This window comes from Styela clava, chromosome 9, assembly GCF_964204865.1.
Source record: "Styela clava chromosome 9, kaStyClav1.hap1.2, whole genome shotgun sequence".
Lineage (NCBI taxonomy): Eukaryota > Metazoa > Chordata > Ascidiacea > Stolidobranchia > Styelidae > Styela > Styela clava.
The window spans coordinates 3,238,233-3,259,345 of NC_135258.1; the positions used below are offsets into that span (position 1 = coordinate 3,238,233).

The 21,113-nt window shown below is 36.4% G+C and overlaps 3 protein-coding genes across 3 annotated transcripts; all 3 read left to right on the forward strand.

Annotated features, from left to right (window-relative positions):
• Positions 1–49: 49 nt before the first annotated feature.
• Positions 50–5,941, forward strand: LOC144427293 (uncharacterized). Its single transcript, XM_078116264.1, has 2 exons — positions 50–191; positions 3,064–5,941. The coding sequence occupies exons 1-2, from the start codon at positions 116–118 to the stop codon at positions 3,867–3,869; spliced, it is 882 nt and encodes a 293-aa protein (XP_077972390.1). The 5' UTR covers positions 50–115; the 3' UTR covers positions 3,870–5,941.
• Positions 5,942–6,432: 491 nt separating this feature from the next.
• LOC120339914 (uncharacterized) lies at positions 6,433–16,573 on the forward strand. The gene is made up of 3 exons (XM_078116265.1): positions 6,433–6,553; positions 12,689–12,793; positions 13,887–16,573. The coding sequence occupies exons 2-3, from the start codon at positions 12,718–12,720 to the stop codon at positions 14,690–14,692; spliced, it is 882 nt and encodes a 293-aa protein (XP_077972391.1). The 5' UTR covers positions 6,433–6,553; positions 12,689–12,717; the 3' UTR covers positions 14,693–16,573.
• Positions 16,574–17,291: 718 nt separating this feature from the next.
• LOC120339913 (uncharacterized) lies at positions 17,292–20,697 on the forward strand. The gene is made up of 2 exons (XM_039408152.2): positions 17,292–17,423; positions 18,314–20,697. Exons 1-2 carry the CDS (start codon positions 17,345–17,347, stop codon positions 19,117–19,119), a joined length of 885 nt encoding a protein of 294 aa, XP_039264086.2. The 5' UTR covers positions 17,292–17,344; the 3' UTR covers positions 19,120–20,697.
• Positions 20,698–21,113: the final 416 nt, after the last annotated feature.

Genomic DNA, 21,113 nt, shown 5'->3' on the forward strand with positions numbered 1-21,113 from the left:
GACACCTGTCTTCTGCTAGCTCTATGTTATGGCTGCCACTTTAATATAGGGATAGTTTGCTTGTTTTAGAAGTCAAGATTATTTCTTGGAAAAAGTGTTAAAGAAAGTAAATTAAATGGAAATTGTATTTGGGAAACACCATTGTGAAATTGGGATAAAACATCTGGATTATGGGCAAGTCATCGGTGGAGGTAAGAATTGGTATTATTGCACTCAGTGCACGACAGGGTTACTTAAATTTATTCAAAATTTAATTTTAGTAATAATCAAGGATAGTCCCTTCGTTATTATTGTACTCAGTACATGACAGGGATACTCAAATTCATAATTATAGTGATAATTTGAGATGATTTGAAATAATCATTTAGCATATGAAGTCTCGCAGTATAACCAAAAGGGCCTTTATTTCAATTCCAAAAACTTGAAATATTCGATATTCTGAATTCTTGATTTTGGTAAAAATTTGGAATAGTTTCGTGTGAAAAGTTATCAATTTAAGCAGTTGAAATCTCGCAGTATAACTAAAAAGCATTCATTTCAATTTTGAAAGCTGTAAAAAGTATAGAACAAAATGAAACCTCTATATATTATTTACAGTAGTTTTTTCGGCATACCTTCTTTTGGCGCCCAAATAAGGAGGCGCAGTTCTTACCACTTCATGGCAGCTCCTGCCATGAACGAACCGCGGCAGCTCTTGCCATGGTTTTATAGCGCTATTCAGTAATCAGTATTAACGATATATTCACAGATTGATGTACCAGATTTTAATTGATCATGCAGAATTATATCTACTTAAACCCTAACCCCAAATCCATCAAAGCTGTATCCATAAGAAAAACAATCCAACTTACCCAATATTTGTCACCATAAGGGACAGCCCTGTCTTTACGGCCCACCTGTCGTGGTTACGGCAGCAAAATTTTACCTGCCACTGGTTTTCAATTTGCTGCCGCGGTAACGGCAGCTCGTCATTGGTTTGTGACAGCTAAAAAGTCAGTCGCCATAGGTTTGGCCGTAGCAGCCATGGTATGAAAATATTGCCATGGTTTTGCGGCAGCTGCAGACGCCACAGAATACTTAAAATTGCACTTGCAGGCTCAATTATGGTCAAATCTGTTACCTTTGGTGACACCATTTTACGATTAGCTAAAGATTAAAACTCTTGCTTGGTGATTATTTTTGTGGCCCAGCTCTGACAATATCAGATTCTATGTCATTATTCAGAACAGAATATTTGGCCTCTTCAATTATGTATGGTTTTAAATATTTATAGAAATTTAATACTTTAACTGTGCGAGTGTGGATATCACTGTCTCAGATCTGGTGATGACGCTGCGCAGTGGCGTAGCCAGGGGGGTGGTTTTGCGGATCGAAAGCGCCCCTTTTAAAATGTAAAAAAAAATCATATTTCTGTATCAATTTTCCGTAGCTTGAAATGATTTTTAGACTCCCAATACTACTAAAAACACGCGTATTCCAGTGTTCGATCGCACCCGCTAGCAGTTTCGATCTAACTTGGCAAACAAAAAAAATTTCAGCTCCTCCCCCCCCCCCCCCCTTTGATGAAAATTTCTGGCTACGCCCCTGACGATGTGTATAATATTGGGGCTTAGCCTAGTCACTTGAGTAAGAGATTTTCTGATCGAATGGAATATTTGTACTCTATTTTTTAACTTCTTTATTTCAGGGAAAATTTAGAAAAATTATATTTTTGAGCAATCAGAGTCGTCTCTCAGAACCTTCATATAAACCCATTGAATATATAGGGTGTCCATGAAGTCTTCAATTTTTTTAAAATTGCACAAAGTGATTTTATCGATACCATAATATTGTTTTGGCCCTCACAGATGTATTAAATGAAGTAAAAATACTTGAACAATTACTGATAAAAAAACAACAAACCTGGTTAAGATATATTGAGAACCTAACTTCATAGCAAAATTGAAATTGTAAAGGGACTGTACTGCCTGTACATCGACTTTTATGAGTTCTTTGTTGAACGCGATCTTATTGGACACGAAGTGGACATAACGATCGTTTCAAAATTTTGTTGTTATTGTTATTTGTCTCCGTCTCCATTTTTAAAAAATCGCTTTTCTCTTCGAATACTGGACCAATTGCTTTGAAATTTTCAGTGGTTAAAGATAAAATTTTTCTCCAGAAGGCTATTACTTTTTTTTTCGCTATGACGTCATCAATATTATTGCCATTGGGTGGCGCTACGTGTCCATATATTTGAGCATAGCTCTCTTGTTTACAAGATAATTGATATTTCATACTCAAAAATATCATTTCTGAATGAATCTAAAATGGTAAATTATTCAATGTTGACCACACTTAGGTCATATTTGATATCGGTATTTGCGAAGTGGGTAAAAACTAACCTAATTTCTCTGTTGAATATGAAGAAATTCCATATTCAAAAATATTATTTTCATTATGTATTCTAAAATCTAAATGGTAAATTATTCGGTTCTGGCCATCTTTATATCATCTTTGTTACACTTTTTGCAAAGCTATTAATAAATGAATAATATTGAATAATGAGGATAATAATTGAATAATAATAATGAATAATAATTGGATATTATTGAACTAGATAGCAATAGCGGAGACCGCTGACTTATCTTCCGCATGTTCTATATTTTTTTCGATTCATTTGCTCTGACTTAATAGCGACACCGCGTGTCCCATCACTAATTAATTAATAACTCGTCCAAACTCATCCAAATCAATAGGCTTCAGGTCCGAGGTATGATGAATACACATGCAAAATTTGGAGCAGATTCAACTTGAAAGTGTCTAACAGACAAACAGACAAATACCTATCAACATACTTATCGATCGAGATAGATATGTAAAAATGACCTTGTATTGACCTACAAGTAATACAAAGGAAGAGTTTCCTTCTCTGAAGTAATTCAATTCCTCTCTTATAGTGAATTAACCCCAAAAGGTTGAGAGATCCTGTAATAAATTATCCGAATATATTTTCAAAATGCCCCCGATTGGTGTTTTATTAAGGGTTTCACACCTGTTTCATTTACCTGTTTTTTGTTACAGTGCGATACGCCCCATCAGGACTTCTCAAGTTACTGGAAATGGGTAGAGCAGTCGGAAGCGAGCTATTCAGAAGATTATGCGATTCAGCAGGGGAAGAACACAATCATATGATTTTCTTAAAATGGCAGCAAGTAGAAATATTGCCTTCGTTTTATAAAAAGGAAGCTGACCCTGACGACCCAACAACATCTATCGATTTTGTGAATCAGAAAAAAAGGATGTTCCATTTTTTTTTGCCAATCAGTAACACGTCTCGTCGAATTGAAAACTGGGTTTTTGATTCAGGCACTGGAACACCGATAATGACAGCTTCAGTTTTGTCTGTAAATATAAACCCTGAAACTCGCCGTCCGTTACGATTCAATAATTATTTAAAGAATTATTTCAGCCCAAAAAACCTTTCATCTGCAAATATGCAGTTTCAAAAACTGCCGCCTTCATGCATGAGCGAATATAAAATGCCAGATTCTGTGTTGTTTCATTCGTTACCTACGCAGATTACAGTCCGTTATGTTGATCGTAACGGACACACAAACCAATCAGCTTACGGTGATATCTGCTATAATTGTCTTGCTGACGCTATTTCAAAGAAAGTCTTTTTTCTTTTTGGTTCAATTTTTGATTACAAAATTCGTCGAATGTCGTTCTTATATTTAAAAGAATCCCTTCTTGGGGATAAAGTAGAAGCCATCGTGTGGCAAGATGAGAGCCATAATTGGAAATTTAAATTTCATATTAAAAAAGACGGGATTGTTCTTTGTCAAGCTGAATTCATGTTTTACCCAGAACTGAAAGCAAAAATATAATTCTTTTTTGGGTACTCACGTAGTATGTGTACCAGGTTAGGGTTAGGCCATAATTTTATTCCGATTTCCCTTATTTTAATTCTATTTCGAGTTCGGGGACTGTCTGTGTTAGCCAAATGAATATACCCCTGTCCATAGGATTCTGTCCCTTCACACAACTTGATGTGAAGTAGGCGAACAAAATTAGTTACCTCCATATTGGTACACATACTTCCAGAGCACCATTTTTTGTCTGAATTAGGGCTGTAGAGCCGAGTTTAGCATGTTTTCACTACAGTCTTAGCCAGGGTCGTCACATTTTCAAACAATACCTTACAATAATTTTTATACATTTCTTTATTCTATAATTTTTCTATAATTTATATATATGCATATGTCTGGCAATATAAACGTTCAGAATTATTTTCAAAGGTAAATAGATTCAATTTTACTTAATAAAGTGCTGCTGTAATCTGTATCTTGCAAATATGAAAGTGCAATTATGTAGCCTATATTTTTTTATTATTGTTCAATTTTCATATCAAAATAAATTTTCAATAAATATTTTTCATTAAATAAGAACAATTGTATCTATAAGCCAAATGCCTTGTTAGGAGTGTCGTTGTATAAATTGTTACCATTTCTTATAGGCTTGATACTATTTCTATCTCTCTAGCGCCCTCTATCTTGTAAGCTCCATCTTTCTAATTTTTCAGTTCGCACACTGCAATGTTCACGGTGTGAAATTGCAATTATGTACAATTTATCTCTAATATTTAATTTTTCTTAAGTAAAATATTTGTTTCTTTTAATGACATATGGTCTGTCCCAAGTCAGGGCATGTTAAAAAATTTCTTTCTTGTGTGTTCTAGCGTATCAGCCAATTTTGTTTGTTTAATAGGCTAATTATCAAAAATGCCCATTACTGATGTTACATCTGGAGCGAGTTGTAAGCAGCAAACCGATGCTTGACGGTGTGGCTACACTGCATTGGCTCAAAACCTGTTGGGGATAATTGTACGTGGGAAGATTGCTCTACTCCCTTCCTTTGTAGGGTGGTTCTAGTTACCACTGGTAGGTTATCTGGAGCAAATAACTGGCTGACTAATCACATACCCAACATGGACTGGTTCGCCACATGATTAATCCGTTTTATTGTTTTTCCTTTCCCCCTGAATCGCAAGCATTTTAAAATTTTCTATCTTTACAATGACTGACTTCACTGTTCTAATCTGTAAATTATATTATAAAAGTATGCAATCTGGAATTTTTATTTTTTATCAATTCAGAATTAAGTTGTAATTCTATGTACTTGATTGATACATATACTAATACCTAGAATAGCTGAGCATTTTTTTTGCAATTTTGTTTACCTCACTGTTTATCGCAGACGATAGAATAATATTGCGGGACATTTGTACAATGTGACAAAACATTGTTAGAAGTAGTCTTTTTAATGAGGTGTTCTCTCTAAACAAGGCTCTGTGGAAGCAACCACTGATCATATAGAGCAGGTGGGGGCAAAGATTTTGGGCCAGGGGCCAAAAATTGTGCCCACCCAGACTGGCGGGCTATGTAAATGTGACGTAAAAAGTTACATTTCATGAACAATATTTACAGTGTTACAAAAGAAAAAAACAATAAGCCTTGTGCCAAAATTAAATCGCAATTACAACAAATTCCTTGGGCTACTTTTCAGCTGAAACATCAAAATTTAGTTTTACTTAGGTTGTGGCAGGCGGCAGCATAGGGCGGGCCAGATTGAATTACCCAACAGGCTGGACGGATTTGGCTCGTCGACCGTCGTTTTCCCATGTCAGACATAGAACCATGATTTTTGGAACAACCAGAATTCAATTTATGACATCTTAAAAAATGTGTTTGAACATTTTATCTTTAAAAATATCTTTAACTCATGGCAACAACATAATACAGTGTTTCCCCGAAAATAAGACCTAGCCTGACTTTTAAAAATGATTTTAATACAAGCCCTCCCTTCAAAAAAATTGGGTGAGCGAACACGTACTACTTCTTTTATCAATATCTTTCCATCTAAAATCTGTACGTTTCAAACCTTACTCGAGGTTTTGTTCGCTTTCCCGATTCTATAATCAGTTACTTTTATTTTTGTTTTTATCTATTATTTTATCGTCTATTGCTGACTATGGAGTCGAAATAAACTTATACTTATAAAAAAAGACTTAACGGTAGCCAACAGCGCAATTTTTTTTTGACCAAGTCTGAAATCTCTCCTACACGTTTTGAAAGATTAAAAATCTGTGTTTAGAAGTTTTTAAAAAATAAAAACATGTTATTTACGGGTATATATAAATGGATATAGGTTTTCATATTTTGTATATGCAAAAATATAGTAATTCTCTTTGTTTTAATTTTGTTTTTGATAAATAAAAATACCACACATTCCCCAAAGTGAAAAAAAATTGGAAAAAGGACCGTCTTATTTTCGGGAAAACACGGTAATTGCTTTTTTACTTGTACCGCTCGAACTACTATACAATACCTCCACCTTATGATATGATTGTGAAGATCGTTTTCTAATTTCTCAATGTTGATTCCTTTCCATAGCAATAGACTAGCGTAGGTATATTAATAAACACTTGAGGGCGCAATGGATGTTGTGTTTGGTAAAACTCATTGTGAAGTCGGACTCCAACATCTTGACTACGGACATATCATCGGTGGAGGTGAGACTGTTGGTCTATACTTGTTGGGGTCAGTGGTGTAGCAAGACTCTCGTGGGCCCCCCCCCGCAAAAATATTTTGTGGAAATGACCCTGAAAACTCTCGGACATAAGCTAAAACAACGCTTTTTTTATTTCGTCAAAAAGCATAACATGTCGCTATTAAAAGGCAATGGTAACCTAAAATTTCCCTTTTTTTTGGTTACTTTAATTTTTTTCATACGTGCTTCCTCTTATGCCCTTTCGTTGCGTTTCTGTGCGCCACTGAGAGGTTTCGCTTTCGACATCATTCACACAGCCTTCATAATTTTGCCGGTGCGATCAAACCACAAGACGCCGAAAATCGACGACTCCCTGGCATTGTTACGTAACAAAACGATTTGAGCAGAACTAACATCAACGATATAAGATGTGCATTACTGGTTTTGCAATGCAGCTTTTGGGTTTGCGGCTTAAATTTCTAAATTCTAATCGCTTGGGCCCCTTTGCGCTGTGGGCCCTTTTGCTACCGCGGGGGTTGCGGGGTGGATGCTACGCCACTGTTTGGGGTATAGTCTATGTCAATATTCTTCAAACTTTTTCCATCATGACCCACTTGGCTCGGCCAAATTTTTTTGTAATCTTCAGGAACTAGAAATATACAAAAAAAATTTAGAAAATGATCAATATTAACCATGCCTTCAATGAAACCTGTGTGCTCATACAAAAGATTGAATCCTGGCTCTATTTCGACAATTTTGAGTCAGTACTGGTTCAAAATCTATTAAATTTGATCGATATTTATTTTCAACATGAGTTGGTAAACCCAAAGGCCCTCAGTGACATTCAAGTAGTGGTCAGGATAATAATTTCATCCTTGTTATTAAACAATGTGGCCCATACTCGACTGACTACCAAAAGGACTCTATTTGAACCTCAAACAAAGTGTTTGTGATGGCGAGAAAAAATCCAATCAAGCTTGTACATAACAATGTCCGTAAGTGGCTTGACGGTGCGGCGCATCGTGCTAGGCGTTAGTGATGCGCTCGCCACCACACCTCTGATTACCCTGCGTGGGTTCGCAGGTTCGAATCCCATGTGGGGATAATTACGTGTAAGAGAATTGCTTGACTCGCTATTGGGTGGTTCACGTAACTGCTGGTCGGTTACAACTCTTCCACCATCAAGTCCATGCTTTTGAAAAACAAATAACTGGCTAACTTATCCCACACCTGTGGTTCACTATATGATTAAGTCACCTTTTCTCTCCCCTCAGAATAAATCGTAGATCCTATCCTAAGACGTAAATCTTGCTCGTTGCCTACTTTTATAACAGCATGTTTCATTTTCATTTCAGCCTGTATTCCTCCATCAAAAATCTTAAAAATAATGGAGACGGTGAGGTCTGTTGGAGGTGAATTAATTGACAGGACTTCCAAAAAGCAAGGAATCGCCAAAAAAAGTATAATTTTTCTGAAATGGCAACAACTGGAATATGGAAAATCATTCTATGCTCGGCAAACGATTCCGTCAGAAACGTTTTCATACATAAAATACGTCAACCGTAAATTCCGTCTACACCATTATTTTTTGCCGGTTGGAAATACATCTGTGAGAGCTGACACTTTTATTAATGATGAAACGCTCGGAAAAACTGTTCTGTACAGTAATTCTTTGATTGTCAATGTCGACCCAACGACACGGCGCCCAGAACCATTCTTAAAATGCTTGAAGGAGCATTTCAGTGTTGATAATTGTGAAACCCCGAATCTCAATTTCGATAAAATGTCACCAAAATGTACGGAAAGATACGAAAAACCTGAATCAGCAAAATTTCATACATATTCCAGTAGAATATCAGTCTCATTTCTTGATGCTAATAATCATTCAAACGCGGCGTGTTATGCTGATCTGTGTTACGATTGCCTCGGTGACGCCATCGATAAAAAAGTCTTTGATTCATTGACTGGGTCTATCTTTGATCTTAAAATAAGGCGCGTATCATTGCTTTATCTTAACGAATGTAGAATGGGTGATATTGTCGATACTGTGATCTGGCAAAACAAGAATAATAAAGAAGAATTCAGGTTCCATGTGCTGAAGAACGGTGATCTTATCTGTCAAGCAGAAATTGAGGTTTTTCCAATGTTGCTTGAGGCGAAGTTGTAGACCAAAATGAATCGAATATTCTACATTTTCAATTCTTAATTTTAGGAATAATTTTAAAATGGCTCCATTTGAAAAGTTGAAATCTAGAGGTGCAATGAAAAGTCTTTTGGCCTGGGTCTAAAAAACTTTCAAGCTGCGAAAATTGCTATGTATGATAAAAAAGGTGCGCCTGGAGTATGCGTACCAAGATGGCCGACACCGGAACGTAGTATGTGTACCAGGTTAGGGTCAGGCCATAATTTTAGGCCTAAATACTACGGGAGTCACTTGGTCAATCCCCGAACTCGTAATAGAACAGAAATAAGGAAAATTGAAAAAAAATTATGCCCTAACCAAGTACACGTATTTCGTTCCGGTGTCCGCCACCTTGGTACGCATACTTCAGGTGTACCGATAAAAATTGCTTGTTTAACACATTTCAAACGAAGGGGGGGTTCGACCATCAAAACCCTCCCTGGCTAAGCCCCCTCTTTATTCAATTTCTTCGGAATAAAAAAAAGAAGTATTTATGAATATCAAATACCATTTTAACTTCTATTGTTTCGCTAGATTTAATAATTAGTAATTAGGTACTTTTTAATATGCATATAGAGCCATTACTATAACGTAATCATCTATTATCCTCATTAAAAATTATTTTTTTATATAGTCACTCAGTTTGATTTTATTTTTTCATGTGTTTTTCACATATATAAATGATTGACTCATTTTTTTGTTTTTTTCTCTAATTTTGAGATGATGGTTAAGGCCATTATTCAATCCACTTTGGGCTTCTTGTTATAGAAGTCAGTTTCCATTTTGAATTTGAATATTAATATAATCGCTTATTTACAGTACATTTTTATAATTAAAAGTTTTTGCATGATTTGGTATTTTATTGCTTAAATTTCTAAAATATGCGTTGTAAAGTGTAAATTTCTAAGAGAAAGAGTCATCAGATGCAAATGGAAATATTAAGAATTTTCGGTCAAGTCTGAGTTTAACTAATTTCAAATGTTTAGTCATTTCTACCTCTTGTTCGTGAAATCCTTTTGCATTTTAGAATTAATAATTGCCTATTTACAGTACATTTTTATGCTTGAAACATTTTGCATGATTTGTTCTTTTATTGCTTAAATTTCTGAAATAAGCGTTGTAAAGTGTAAATTTCTAAGAGAAGCATGTCATCAGATGCAAATGGAAAAATTTCAAATATTCTATTTGATTTAGTCATCTCTACCTCTTGTTATTAAAGCCCTTTTGTATTTGAATATTAATAATTGCTTTTTTACAATACATTTTTATAATTAAAACATTTTTCATGATTCCTTATTTTATTGCTTCAAATTTCTAAAATATGCATTTATACCTTGAATTTTTTAGAAAAGGGATATAATTTGTCTTAATTTTGTACGTACATGTACTGTTACTAATCAAGTTACCTCCCACTATATATTAAATTTTCAATAAAAATTCTGATTCTGATCATCAACATGTTTTCTTGCTTTTCACAATAATGTATAGAACATGACTACGGCCCTGGGCTAAATCCGGCCCGTTTGGTAATTCAATCTGGCCCGTCTGATGTTGCCACAACCAAACTAAAACCAAATTTTGATGTTTCAGCTAAAAAATAGCTCAAGGAATTTGTTTAAATTGCAAATAAATTTAGTTTTGGCACGGGGCTTCTTGTTTGCCAATTTTGATTTTGTAACACTGTAAACATTTGCTAATGATTTGGTTTCTGCGAGACTAACTACTTATCCTTCTTCTATGCTTTTGTGTCGGTGGATCCGTATGCATATAATGCAAGGATACTGTAGCAAGAGTAGAGATAACAATCCTGAGTGATTCAAGAGTCTTGCTGCACACTAACACAAATATATTTCTGTAACGTTTCGTCTGACCAAGGTCAGACTTCTTCAGACATACATAGTATATTTGTGTTAGTGTGCAGCAAGACTCTTGAATCACTTAAGACTGTAAACATTGTTCATAAAATTTTTTGTCACGTTTTTTGTCACACTCACATGGCCTCCAGTTCAAGTGGGCAAAATTGTTGGCCCCTGGCCCAAAACCTTGCCCACCCCTGGTATAGAGCATGCAACTGTCTGGGTTTATGGACTATAGGATAGGATAGGATTTACATATTTATCCCGGGGGAGAGGGAAGCCGATAAGACGGCTTATCCATATGGCGAACCACGGCCTCTCGTCCGGTTACCATTCCAAGTCGGGTATGGGATTAGTTGTATTGTTTGTTTTCGGAAGCATGGACTTGGTGGTGGAGGAAGCCGTAACCGACCAGCGGTTACGTGAACCACCCAACGACGACGAGGAGTCCAGCAATCCTCTTGCACATAACCATCCCTACATGGGATTCGAACCTGCGAACCCACGCAGAGTAATTAGAGGTGCGGTGGCGAGCGTATTCCTAACGCTCGCCACCTAGTTTTTTTATGAAATGTTTTCACATCTTACCTCCGTAAATTAGGCCCTAGGCAAGCAGTCGATTTAAAAGTGCCTGTCTGTTGGCATAGCAGACATCAGGGGATCTCAAAACTTACGGAGCCAGTGAAAAGGTTGACCATTATTTATTCACAAAGCCCCACAATGAATTGATGAAAATTAACTATTGGAACAAATAGACAATGTCATATCTGAATTACCGGCTTGTTGCTGCATTTTGTTGCTACCGCTGTCAAATCTCTCTAATGCCGTGATTACTTCTTTGTACAATTACGACATTAACCAAGTCAATATTTTAATAAGGAAATACTGGTCAAAGCTTCTAGGTTTCTTTCGCAGAGTATTGAACTCCATAAGAAGCACTTTGAGAACCTGTGGCCTACTTTATAGGTGTTTTATCGGTGCTCCCGTAGTATTCGTTCCAAGATGGCGCACAACCTGAACATAGTATGTATACCAATCAGGGTTAGCAGGTTGTGCGCCATCTTGGTACGAATACTAGGGGAGCACCGTTTTATCTATCACAGTTTAAAGATCTGGGTAGCCTCCGAGCACACTGTATTTTCATAGTACAGTATAGGTAGCTTACCATACGTCCCGCTTTTGGCGGGACAGTCCCGCTTTTCATCGTCTTGTTCTGGTGACCCGACAAGTCATCCAAATGTCCCGCTTTGGCGTTTAACCAGTCGGCATAATACACGAACAATACCAATTAGATTGTTCTTGATACTGTTGTTGCTGTGTAGCCTATGGTTAGCCTTCTTACTGAAGGTGGGTACGTGGTTCTGTTTGTTTCGTTGTTTTGTTAGCGGATAATTGCTACATTTTGTTACGTGTGAGCCCCGTACCCCAAAATGGTGCTTAATGTTAACATAAATTTATCTCTATTTTCGAACTGAAACCGATATTTAGACAGACAGCGCATGAACTCTCGATTACAATATGGTCATGGAAGACGGTCGGGATGGTATTAAATGTAGGCCCCCAATGTAAAATTTGAAGCTGCAAAAATCACAGCTTTGGTCCGTGGCGCCGTCCCGCTTTGAGATCACAAAAATATGGTAACCCTAAGTATAGGTCTAGTAACTGCTTGTCTAGGGCCTTATTTATAAGTGTAAAGGCAAAGGTGTAAAACAATGGTACAAAAAAGCTGCTCATGAAATATAGTGAAAATATGGTGCTCCCGAAGTATGCGAACCAAGATGGCCGACATCGGAACGTAACATGGGTAAAAAATTAGGGTTAGGCGATAATTTTTTTCCAATTTTCCTTATTTTAGTCCTATTATCAGTTCAAAGACTAGCCAAGAGCCTCCCGTAGTATTTATACCTAAAATTATGGCCTAACCCTAACCTAGTACAAATATTACATTCTGAGGTCCGCCATCTTGGTTCGCATACTTCAGGAGCCCCAAAAATATAAACCAGTGGTTCTTAATCTTTCAAGATTCGTGGCCCTATTTCAAAAATCTATGCTCGTATTTTGTGCCAATGTTTCATAAACCTTGATATTGATGATTAAACTTGAATATTGTTTATTACAGCTTTTATTTAATTATACATATGTCGCATCATGGATTTTGTCAAAGGTAAAACTCATACTGAAATTGGACTGCAACATTTGGATTATGGACATGTCATCGGTGGAGGTAAGCGGTATGATCCCCAGCTTTTTATTTTAGGGGGGGGGGTGTTTCCAAACTTAGACAGTGGTAGATATTTTGCTGTTATAAAACTATTCAACTTTGTTATGTATGAAAGTGTGATGTCACACCTTGAAATTAAGGGGGGGGGGGTTGAAATTTTTTGGAAAAGGGGAGGGAAATCACTGAAAGTGAATCATATAAAGGAATCTTTAGTCCAAATAAATGAGGATATTTTTCATATTTATAAAAAAGATTTGAGGAAAGAAGATTTGTTCATGGGTACCAATGGATGAGGCTTTTACAGGCTCAGGGTGGGTGAGACCACTTTAAGCTGTTAGGAGTTAGCAATCCTTTTACGCAAGAGCCTCACAATTTAAAACTGGAAAGGCTACTCCCGCAATATGTGTACCAGGTTAGGATTAGGCCATAATTTTATCCCGATTTTTCGTATTTTAATTCTTTTACAAGTTCGGGACTGTTTGTGTTAGTCAAATGAATGTACCCCCTGCTCATAGGTTTCGGTCCCTTTACACAACTTGATGTAAAATAGGCTAACATAATTAGTTACCACCTTATTGGTACGCATACTTCTGGAGCGCCAAAAATCCAACCTCTCATTTAAAAAAAGTCAAAAATTTCAACTCTACCGAGCTAAAAATTTGTTACCATGGAAATTAACTATTATATCACCAGTCTTGTTTGCTCACAATCCTGTTTTGCTCAAATAAAATTAGAAACCGTGGTCAGTGAGGTGTTCAATCAATTTGTAGATCCAAAAGTGTGTGTACCAATATGGAGGTAACTAATTTTGTTCGCCTACTTTACATCGAGTTGTGTAAAAGGACTGAGCCTATGGGCAGGGGTGATATTCAATTGGCTAACATAGACAGTCCCCGAACTCATAATAGAATTAAAATAAAGGAAATCGGAATAAAATTATGGCCCTAACCGGGTACACACACTACAGGAGTACAGAGAAAGGTATATAGCATGTGGCAATGGCATGGTGGCGATTGTGTTCCAGGCATAGTTTTGACATTTTTCCCTCTCAAATGTTTATTTTATGAACGACTTCCTACATTCTTTTTTTTTTCAGACTTCGTCGTTTCACCGTTCAGCATATTAAAATACTTTCAATTTTCGAGAGGTTTGTCGTTTGACCTCAATCATGGATTGATGAAAGAAAACGGTCTCCACCAAAGTTTGATGGCATTCATGAGATGGCAACAAATGGAATATCTTCCTTCTTATTATGAAGGGGATTCTGCCGCGATCCCGAGATATAGAGCATTGGTGAAACGCCCTTATCGTTTATTTCACTACAATTTGCCTATTGGGAAAACATCCCTCAATTTTGAAAATGTCATGGTGGATATGGTTACTAAAAAACCAGTGGTTTGTGCTACCGGTATGTTCGTTAATATTGATCCTGAAAAAAGAAGGCCAGCACCATTTCCAAAATGCCTACAAGATCATTATACTGAGGAAAATTGTGAGAAGGTTCCATTTAATTACCAAAAAATGGAACCAAAATGCTCTGTTAAATATGATAAGCCACAAAATGTTGTGTCGCACACCCTAACGAGCAAGGTTGTTAGTCGACTGGTGGATTCATACAAACACATGAACGACTGTTCTTATGTTATTCTTTGTTTTGATTGCCTTTCTGATGCAATTTTCAGCAATGTGTTCTCTTTAAAGGGTTCGATTATGGATTATAGAATCCGTCGTGTGTCTTTGCTTTATCTAAAAGAATGTGTATTGGGTGATATCATCAACACAGTAGTTTGGCAAAGTGAGCAAAATAAATGGCAGTTTAAGTTTCATGTCATAAAAAATGATGAAGTCCTCTGCCAGGCTGAAATAGAATTTTTCACAAATGATTTCACTTTTAAATTATAATTATTTAAGTTCAATTTTAAATTATTCAATTACAGTGTTCACAATTTCGAGCAATGAAATTAATTTTCGTCTATGATCACTGCTGCCACCTAGAGAGCAAATCTTAAGCAATCAAGCCATATTTGCAGGGATGTGGAGTCCCTGTCATCTCCAGCACCCAACCTTAAAATTCCTATGGTCAAAGGGATACCTTGTTTTTTTTTAAAAAAAGAACACTAGGGCTTACTTTGGGGGGTGTTTTTTTATCACAAAGTAGAGGATTACGAGATATTCAAATAAACAAAATATGAAAACTGATATCCTTTTACTTATAAATAACGGTTCCATTACATTTGAACCCAAGTACATTTGAACCCATGACAATTGCACCCGCATACTATTGCACCTATGGAAATTTTTTTGTTGTACGGATAGTTGAACCCATACTAACCCTAACCCATGGGTTTCAGCACCCGCATATTGATTGAATCCGCGGATATAGACATGGGTTCAAATGTACATGGGTTCAAATGTACGTTCACCATAAATAACATGTTTTATTCTCTCGCACATTTTTGATTAATCATTTAAAACACATAGAAGGGATTTCTTGCTATCAACTAGGTCTTATTTTAAGGGAAACCCAGTATGTAGGCATGCTTGCCGGTTAAAAATACTTATTCAAATTCAACTTGATGCTTTTTTAATTAATCAGTTTGATTACCACTGTTAGGAGTCGAAATTCTGACTTCGAAAATTACAATTTCGACTCCCATGGATGGAACGATTAGCTCGTGAGCATTCCAATGCAGAACATAAAGCAGTTTCAGAATTTGTCAAATTTCGCACCCACCTCGAAAAAAACTGGCTAACAATAAGCTACAAATAACAGATAGTAGGCCAAAAGTATGTTTTAATCAGAAAAACTTTGGATGGTATGTAAATATCTAAAATCAGGCAGGCAAAATGGAATCTAACAAATATAGCTTCAGCCCCTCCCCTTTTTGGGGCGTGTCCCCAATTTGAGAACCACTGAATTATAACCAATACTGGTTCGTCTAATATTTAAGCCGTTTTCTTGGTATTTCTCTCATCTGCAACAAGTAATACTTCTCACAGTAATTATTCTTAATTGCTCAACTATGTTCAAACCTTCCAACATGTTTTCGTGGATTCAACTTACGAATTCTGTGTTTTTTTTTCCCTGTTAATTTTGTGCAGGTATATATTGTGTTATGCCAATCTAATTATATATGCATGAATATCAAAATGCCAGATAGTGTAAGGAAGTTCATGTTGCCAGTTTTTGATTTTATTTTTTCCAATATAATGTACATCACACTAGATGAACTATCTAGTCAGCTGTTCCCATAGCTAAATGGGAAGTGTGGCTCGCTATCATTATTTGGGCTGGTCATTTCGAATTGGATAGTGAATTATTCGTATCGGTCCAGAGAAAATTGTTAAAATTGCCATTTTGTTTTCCCATTTGCCAAAGGTTGAGGTGAATCAGTAATTTTTTGTTGAAGCAACTCTTTTCTTCCTGGTGATTTATTGGTGGAACATGTTTCTTATTGTGTGTGACTACTCATTGAAGTGTGTAAGTGACAGATTCTGTTTTTAGTTGTTTGTGAGACTGGTGGACCCATACAATTACCAGTCTTCCAAGCATTTAAATCATCAGGCATTCGATCTAATTATCATACCTCTGAGACAATAAATTTTATTCTTTATCATGATGCTTTTCATATATATGTAGCTGAAACTTGTTTTTCTTTAACTGAGGACCATATGCACTTTAAATCAACTTAATTCTCTTCTGTTTAAATTCTATTTTTTGATGGTATCTTTTTAATCAAATTTAGATAGCTCAAATTAATTGAAATAAATTTTTAATGCAAATCATGGAACCAATTTCTCCTATTGAAGGGTAGGAAGGACGTTAGCAAGATGGCATGGCCGTGCTGGGATGGCAGATTACACATCTTGGGTAAGGAATTGGGTAGGCAATGCTGAACAGGAAAAAAAACAGTCTATCCAACAAAAGGTAGCTCTTTACATGGGTTGAATTTAGACCCAATCACCTGATTGGACAAATTCGAGCCATATTTTTTTTCACAAAATACGACATGGATAACACGGCTCGGTCCATGGCTCCTTTCAAAGACTCTCAACACTTAATGCCCAATCTGTGGCCCCTTCCAAAGACTCTCAACACTTAATGCCCAATCTGTGGCCCCTTCCAAAGACTCTCAACACTTAATGCCCAATCTGTGGCCCCTTCTGAAGACTCGAAACACTTATGGCCCATTATAAACGCTCACAACAACTATGGCCTAATCCATGGCCCCTTTCAAACACTCAAAAGCTTTGAGTCCCCCTAGTTTAATATATAGTTTTTTTCTCTATGCATCAGGTATTTTACTTTAAAATAATGTGGTCATTGCGAATACGACCCAGTGAAGGTTTTAGTTGGAATTCGACGGAGAACTGCTCTGTGGCCCAGTTTTTTTTGCTTGTGGCCCCTAGAGACCCACTCCGTAGCCCCCTGGGGGAACAGAGGTTCCAGTTGGAGAAACCTTGTTATAGACAATTAAAAATGAATATTGTTTGTTTCAGCTTTTCTTTGAATTTATTTACGATAGATAGTTCTTGGTATACATATGTCGCATCATGGATTTTGTCAAAGGTAGAACTCATACTGAAATTGGACTGCAACATTTGGATTATGGACATGTGATTATTGGTGGAGGTAGGTCATGTATGGATATCTGTGATTCAGGGTGACCCAATAAAAACAGAGTTTAAATATTTGGGCTTGTTTAGTTGCTATTTCTTGATATTCGAATTATCACATCATAGAATATAAGCTCCCAGGGTGACCCAAAAAAACAAAACCCAAGAATTCCGAAATTACCTCTGAGAAAACGAAGATAATCCATTTAACACTTGAACTTCTATATGGGCGCTCCGGAAGTATGTGTACCAAGATGAGGCACAACCTGAACCCTAACCTGGTACACATACTATGTTCAGGTTGTGCGCCATTTTGGTACACATACTTCTGGAGCACCTCTGTTTGTGTATGAAAGTGCCCGAGAGTTTCAATAATCCTGGTAATTCAGCAATCACTTTGCACAAGAGTTATATTTATTGTATAATATGTTCTCAATGAATAAATCACTACATTTTCTTTATTAGACATTTCTCACATCCCTCTGAAAAAGGCTCTGTATAAGCAGACACAATTATGTAACAAGATAATTTTCAGTTCCAATCGAAAACAGGTTGCTGAAACTTTTGGGTACAACCATACACAATCAGAAATTTGTGCGTTAAGTTTTTTTTTTTTCATTTTTGCAAGAAATAGTCGAATTCTGATTCAGTGATAGAGAAGGATCAGTTTTTGGTACGATGACCTAGAAAGCCATTTGTGGTTAGATGGCACATTTGTTGTGCTCAGCACAGCGCACCAGCTGTGTAGCTCCAAACAGAGATATTGTAGGAAGCTACACAGCGAGGGGGACACGTCCCCTCAAAAAATGTCTACGCTCCGTTGTGGGTTGCAACACACCGTTTGAGAACCACTGTTCGACATTTTTTTTGTTCCTCCACTTATGAAAACTTTTTTTGTTGTTTCAGACTTTGTCGTTTCACCGTTCAGCATACTAAAAAACTTTCAATTTTCGAGAGGCTTTTCTAATACCCACATGCGTGAAATGATGAAAGAAAGCGGTCTCCATCAAAATTTGATGACGTTCATCAGATGGCAACAAATGGAATATCTTCCTTCTTATTATGAAGGGGATTCTGGCGCGATCCCGAGATATAGAGCATTCGTGAAACGCCCTTATCGTTTATTTCACTACAATTTGCCTATTGGGAAAACATCCCTCAATTTTGAAAATGTCATGGTGGATATGGTTACTAAAAAACCAGTGGTTTGTGCTACTGGGATGTTTGTTAATATTGACCCAGAAAAACGAAGGCCAGCTCCATTTCCAAAATGTCTACAAAATCATTATACTGAGGAAAATTGTGAGAAGGTTCCATTTAATTACCAAAAAATGGAACCAAAATGCTCTGTTAAATACGATAAGCCTCAAAATGTTGTGTCGCACACCCTAACGAGCAAGGTTGTTAGTCGACTGGTGGATTCATACAAACACATGAATGACTGTTCTTATGTTATTCTTTGTTTTGATTGCCTTTCTGATGCAATTTCCAGCAATGTGTTCTCTTTAAAGGGTTCAATTATCGATTATAGAATCCGTCGTGTGTCTTTGCTTTATCTAAAAGAATGTGTATTGGGTGATATCATCAACACAGTAGTTTGGCAAAGTGAGCAAAATAAATGGGAGTTTAAGTTTCATGTCATGAAAAATGATGAAGTCCTCTGCCAATCTGAAATAGAATTTTTCCCAACTAATCCAACTTCCAAATTATAATTATATAAATTCAAATTCAAATCATAGTGTTCACATCTTCGAGCAATGGAATTTTTATAACGTCAATTTCTGTCTATAATCTTTGTCGCCACCTAGAGAGCAAATCCTTTCGATCTGTCCGCTTACTCAACTCCTATCCTTAAAAATCTATTTTTTTACAAACTTTGGCATAGGCTGCTTTAAATGTTTTTTGGGGAATGCTTGTCGACTTAATGCTTTCCTAATTCCCTGCTCAATGCTTACTCAAGTTTTTGATTACCATTGTTAAAATTCCATAAAGAATTTTGACTCTATCCGATTTACATCAAAACGAGCCAAACTCGAATTACAACATCACAGCCCTGAGTTTATTTGAGTTGATTGCTGGATTCCACATCGACCACTGGTTGTAGCTTCCTTAACTAATCGAAAGTCCACGGACGAGACAATTAGTTTGTGAGTGCCCTGAGTGATAATCACACAATACTCACTGATTTACATTATGTTTAAGCCATTTTATTGACTCCCCTCTAATCCCCGATAAGTATTAAAATTGTTTAGTGTTTGGATTCATGTTAGCACTTTTATATCTTTTAGCCACAAAGTAATTATTCGTCATTGTTTGAGTATATTATAACCGTCCAACATGAATTCACAGAATCACAGGTCTGTTACAGCTTCCTCCACCATCGAGTCTAGCATCTGAAACAAATAACTGGCTAACTCATCCCATACCCGGCATGGACTGGTAACCTAACGAGAGACCGTGGTTCGCCATATGATTAAGCCATTTTATCGATTTTCCTCTCCCCGGGCATAAATATGTTTATCCTTTCCAAAACTTCGAAATTTGTCTCGGTTGATAAAAGTTCATATTGTGTAATGCAAATCTAATTATATATGCATGAATATCAAAATGCCAAATAGTGTAATGAAGTTCATTTTATCTTTGCTAATATATTGTAACTAGAGAAACTAATTGGTCAGCTGTACCCATGGCCCATTGTCAGCCCACTATAGGGGGTGAACAACCTTCATAAAATTTCAAACCCCGCCCCTTATTTTAAGATGTGATACCACACTATAATCTCCCCCCTAAAATGAAAAGCTGGGAAGCGTGACTCTCTATCAATATTAAGGCTGGGCATTTCAAATCAAATAGTAATTATTCTAATAGGTGCAGACAAAAATTCAATTCAGTGCAATCTTTTTTTTTTTTTATTCGCCAAAAACTGAGATGAATCAGTCATTTTTTGTTTAGGCTATATATTTTGAATGCACACTCTTCTCCCTGGTAATTCATTGGTGAAACATGTTTCTTATTGTGTGTGGCAACTCAGTAAACTGAGTGATAAATTCAATGTTTTCAGTAATTTAAGAGTCTGAAAGACCCATTAGAATGAAAAATCACATACGATTGCCAATTTCCAAGTATTTGATTCTGAAATCATCATGTATTCGCTCAGCCCTAATCACATCTTTCGCAGAGGATAAATTCTATCCTTTATGATGGTGGCTTCCCTATAGATTTTGCTAAGAGAATATGCAATTTTTAGTCAACTTAATTCTTTTTTATATGAATTATTGATGGTAACTTTCTAATTAAATTTACATAGTTCAAATTTACTTACCAAAAAATGGAACCAAAATGCTCTGTTAAATACGAAAAGCCTTAAAATGTTGTGTTGCACATCCCAACAAGCAAAGTTGTAAGTCGAATGGTGGATAATTACAAGCACGTGAATGACTGTTCTTATGTTATTTTCTGTTTTGATTGCCTTTCCAATGCGATTTCCAGCAATGTGTTCTCTTTAAAAGGTTCGATTAGGAATTATAGAATCCGTCGTGTATCTTTGTTTCATCTAAAAGAATGTGTATTGGGTGATGCCATCAACACAGTAGTTTGGCAAAGTGAGCAACATGAATTAGAGGTCAAGTTTCAAGTCCTCTGTCAAGCTGAAATAGAATTTTTCCTAAATGATTTCGCTTATAAATTATAATTATATAAGTTCACT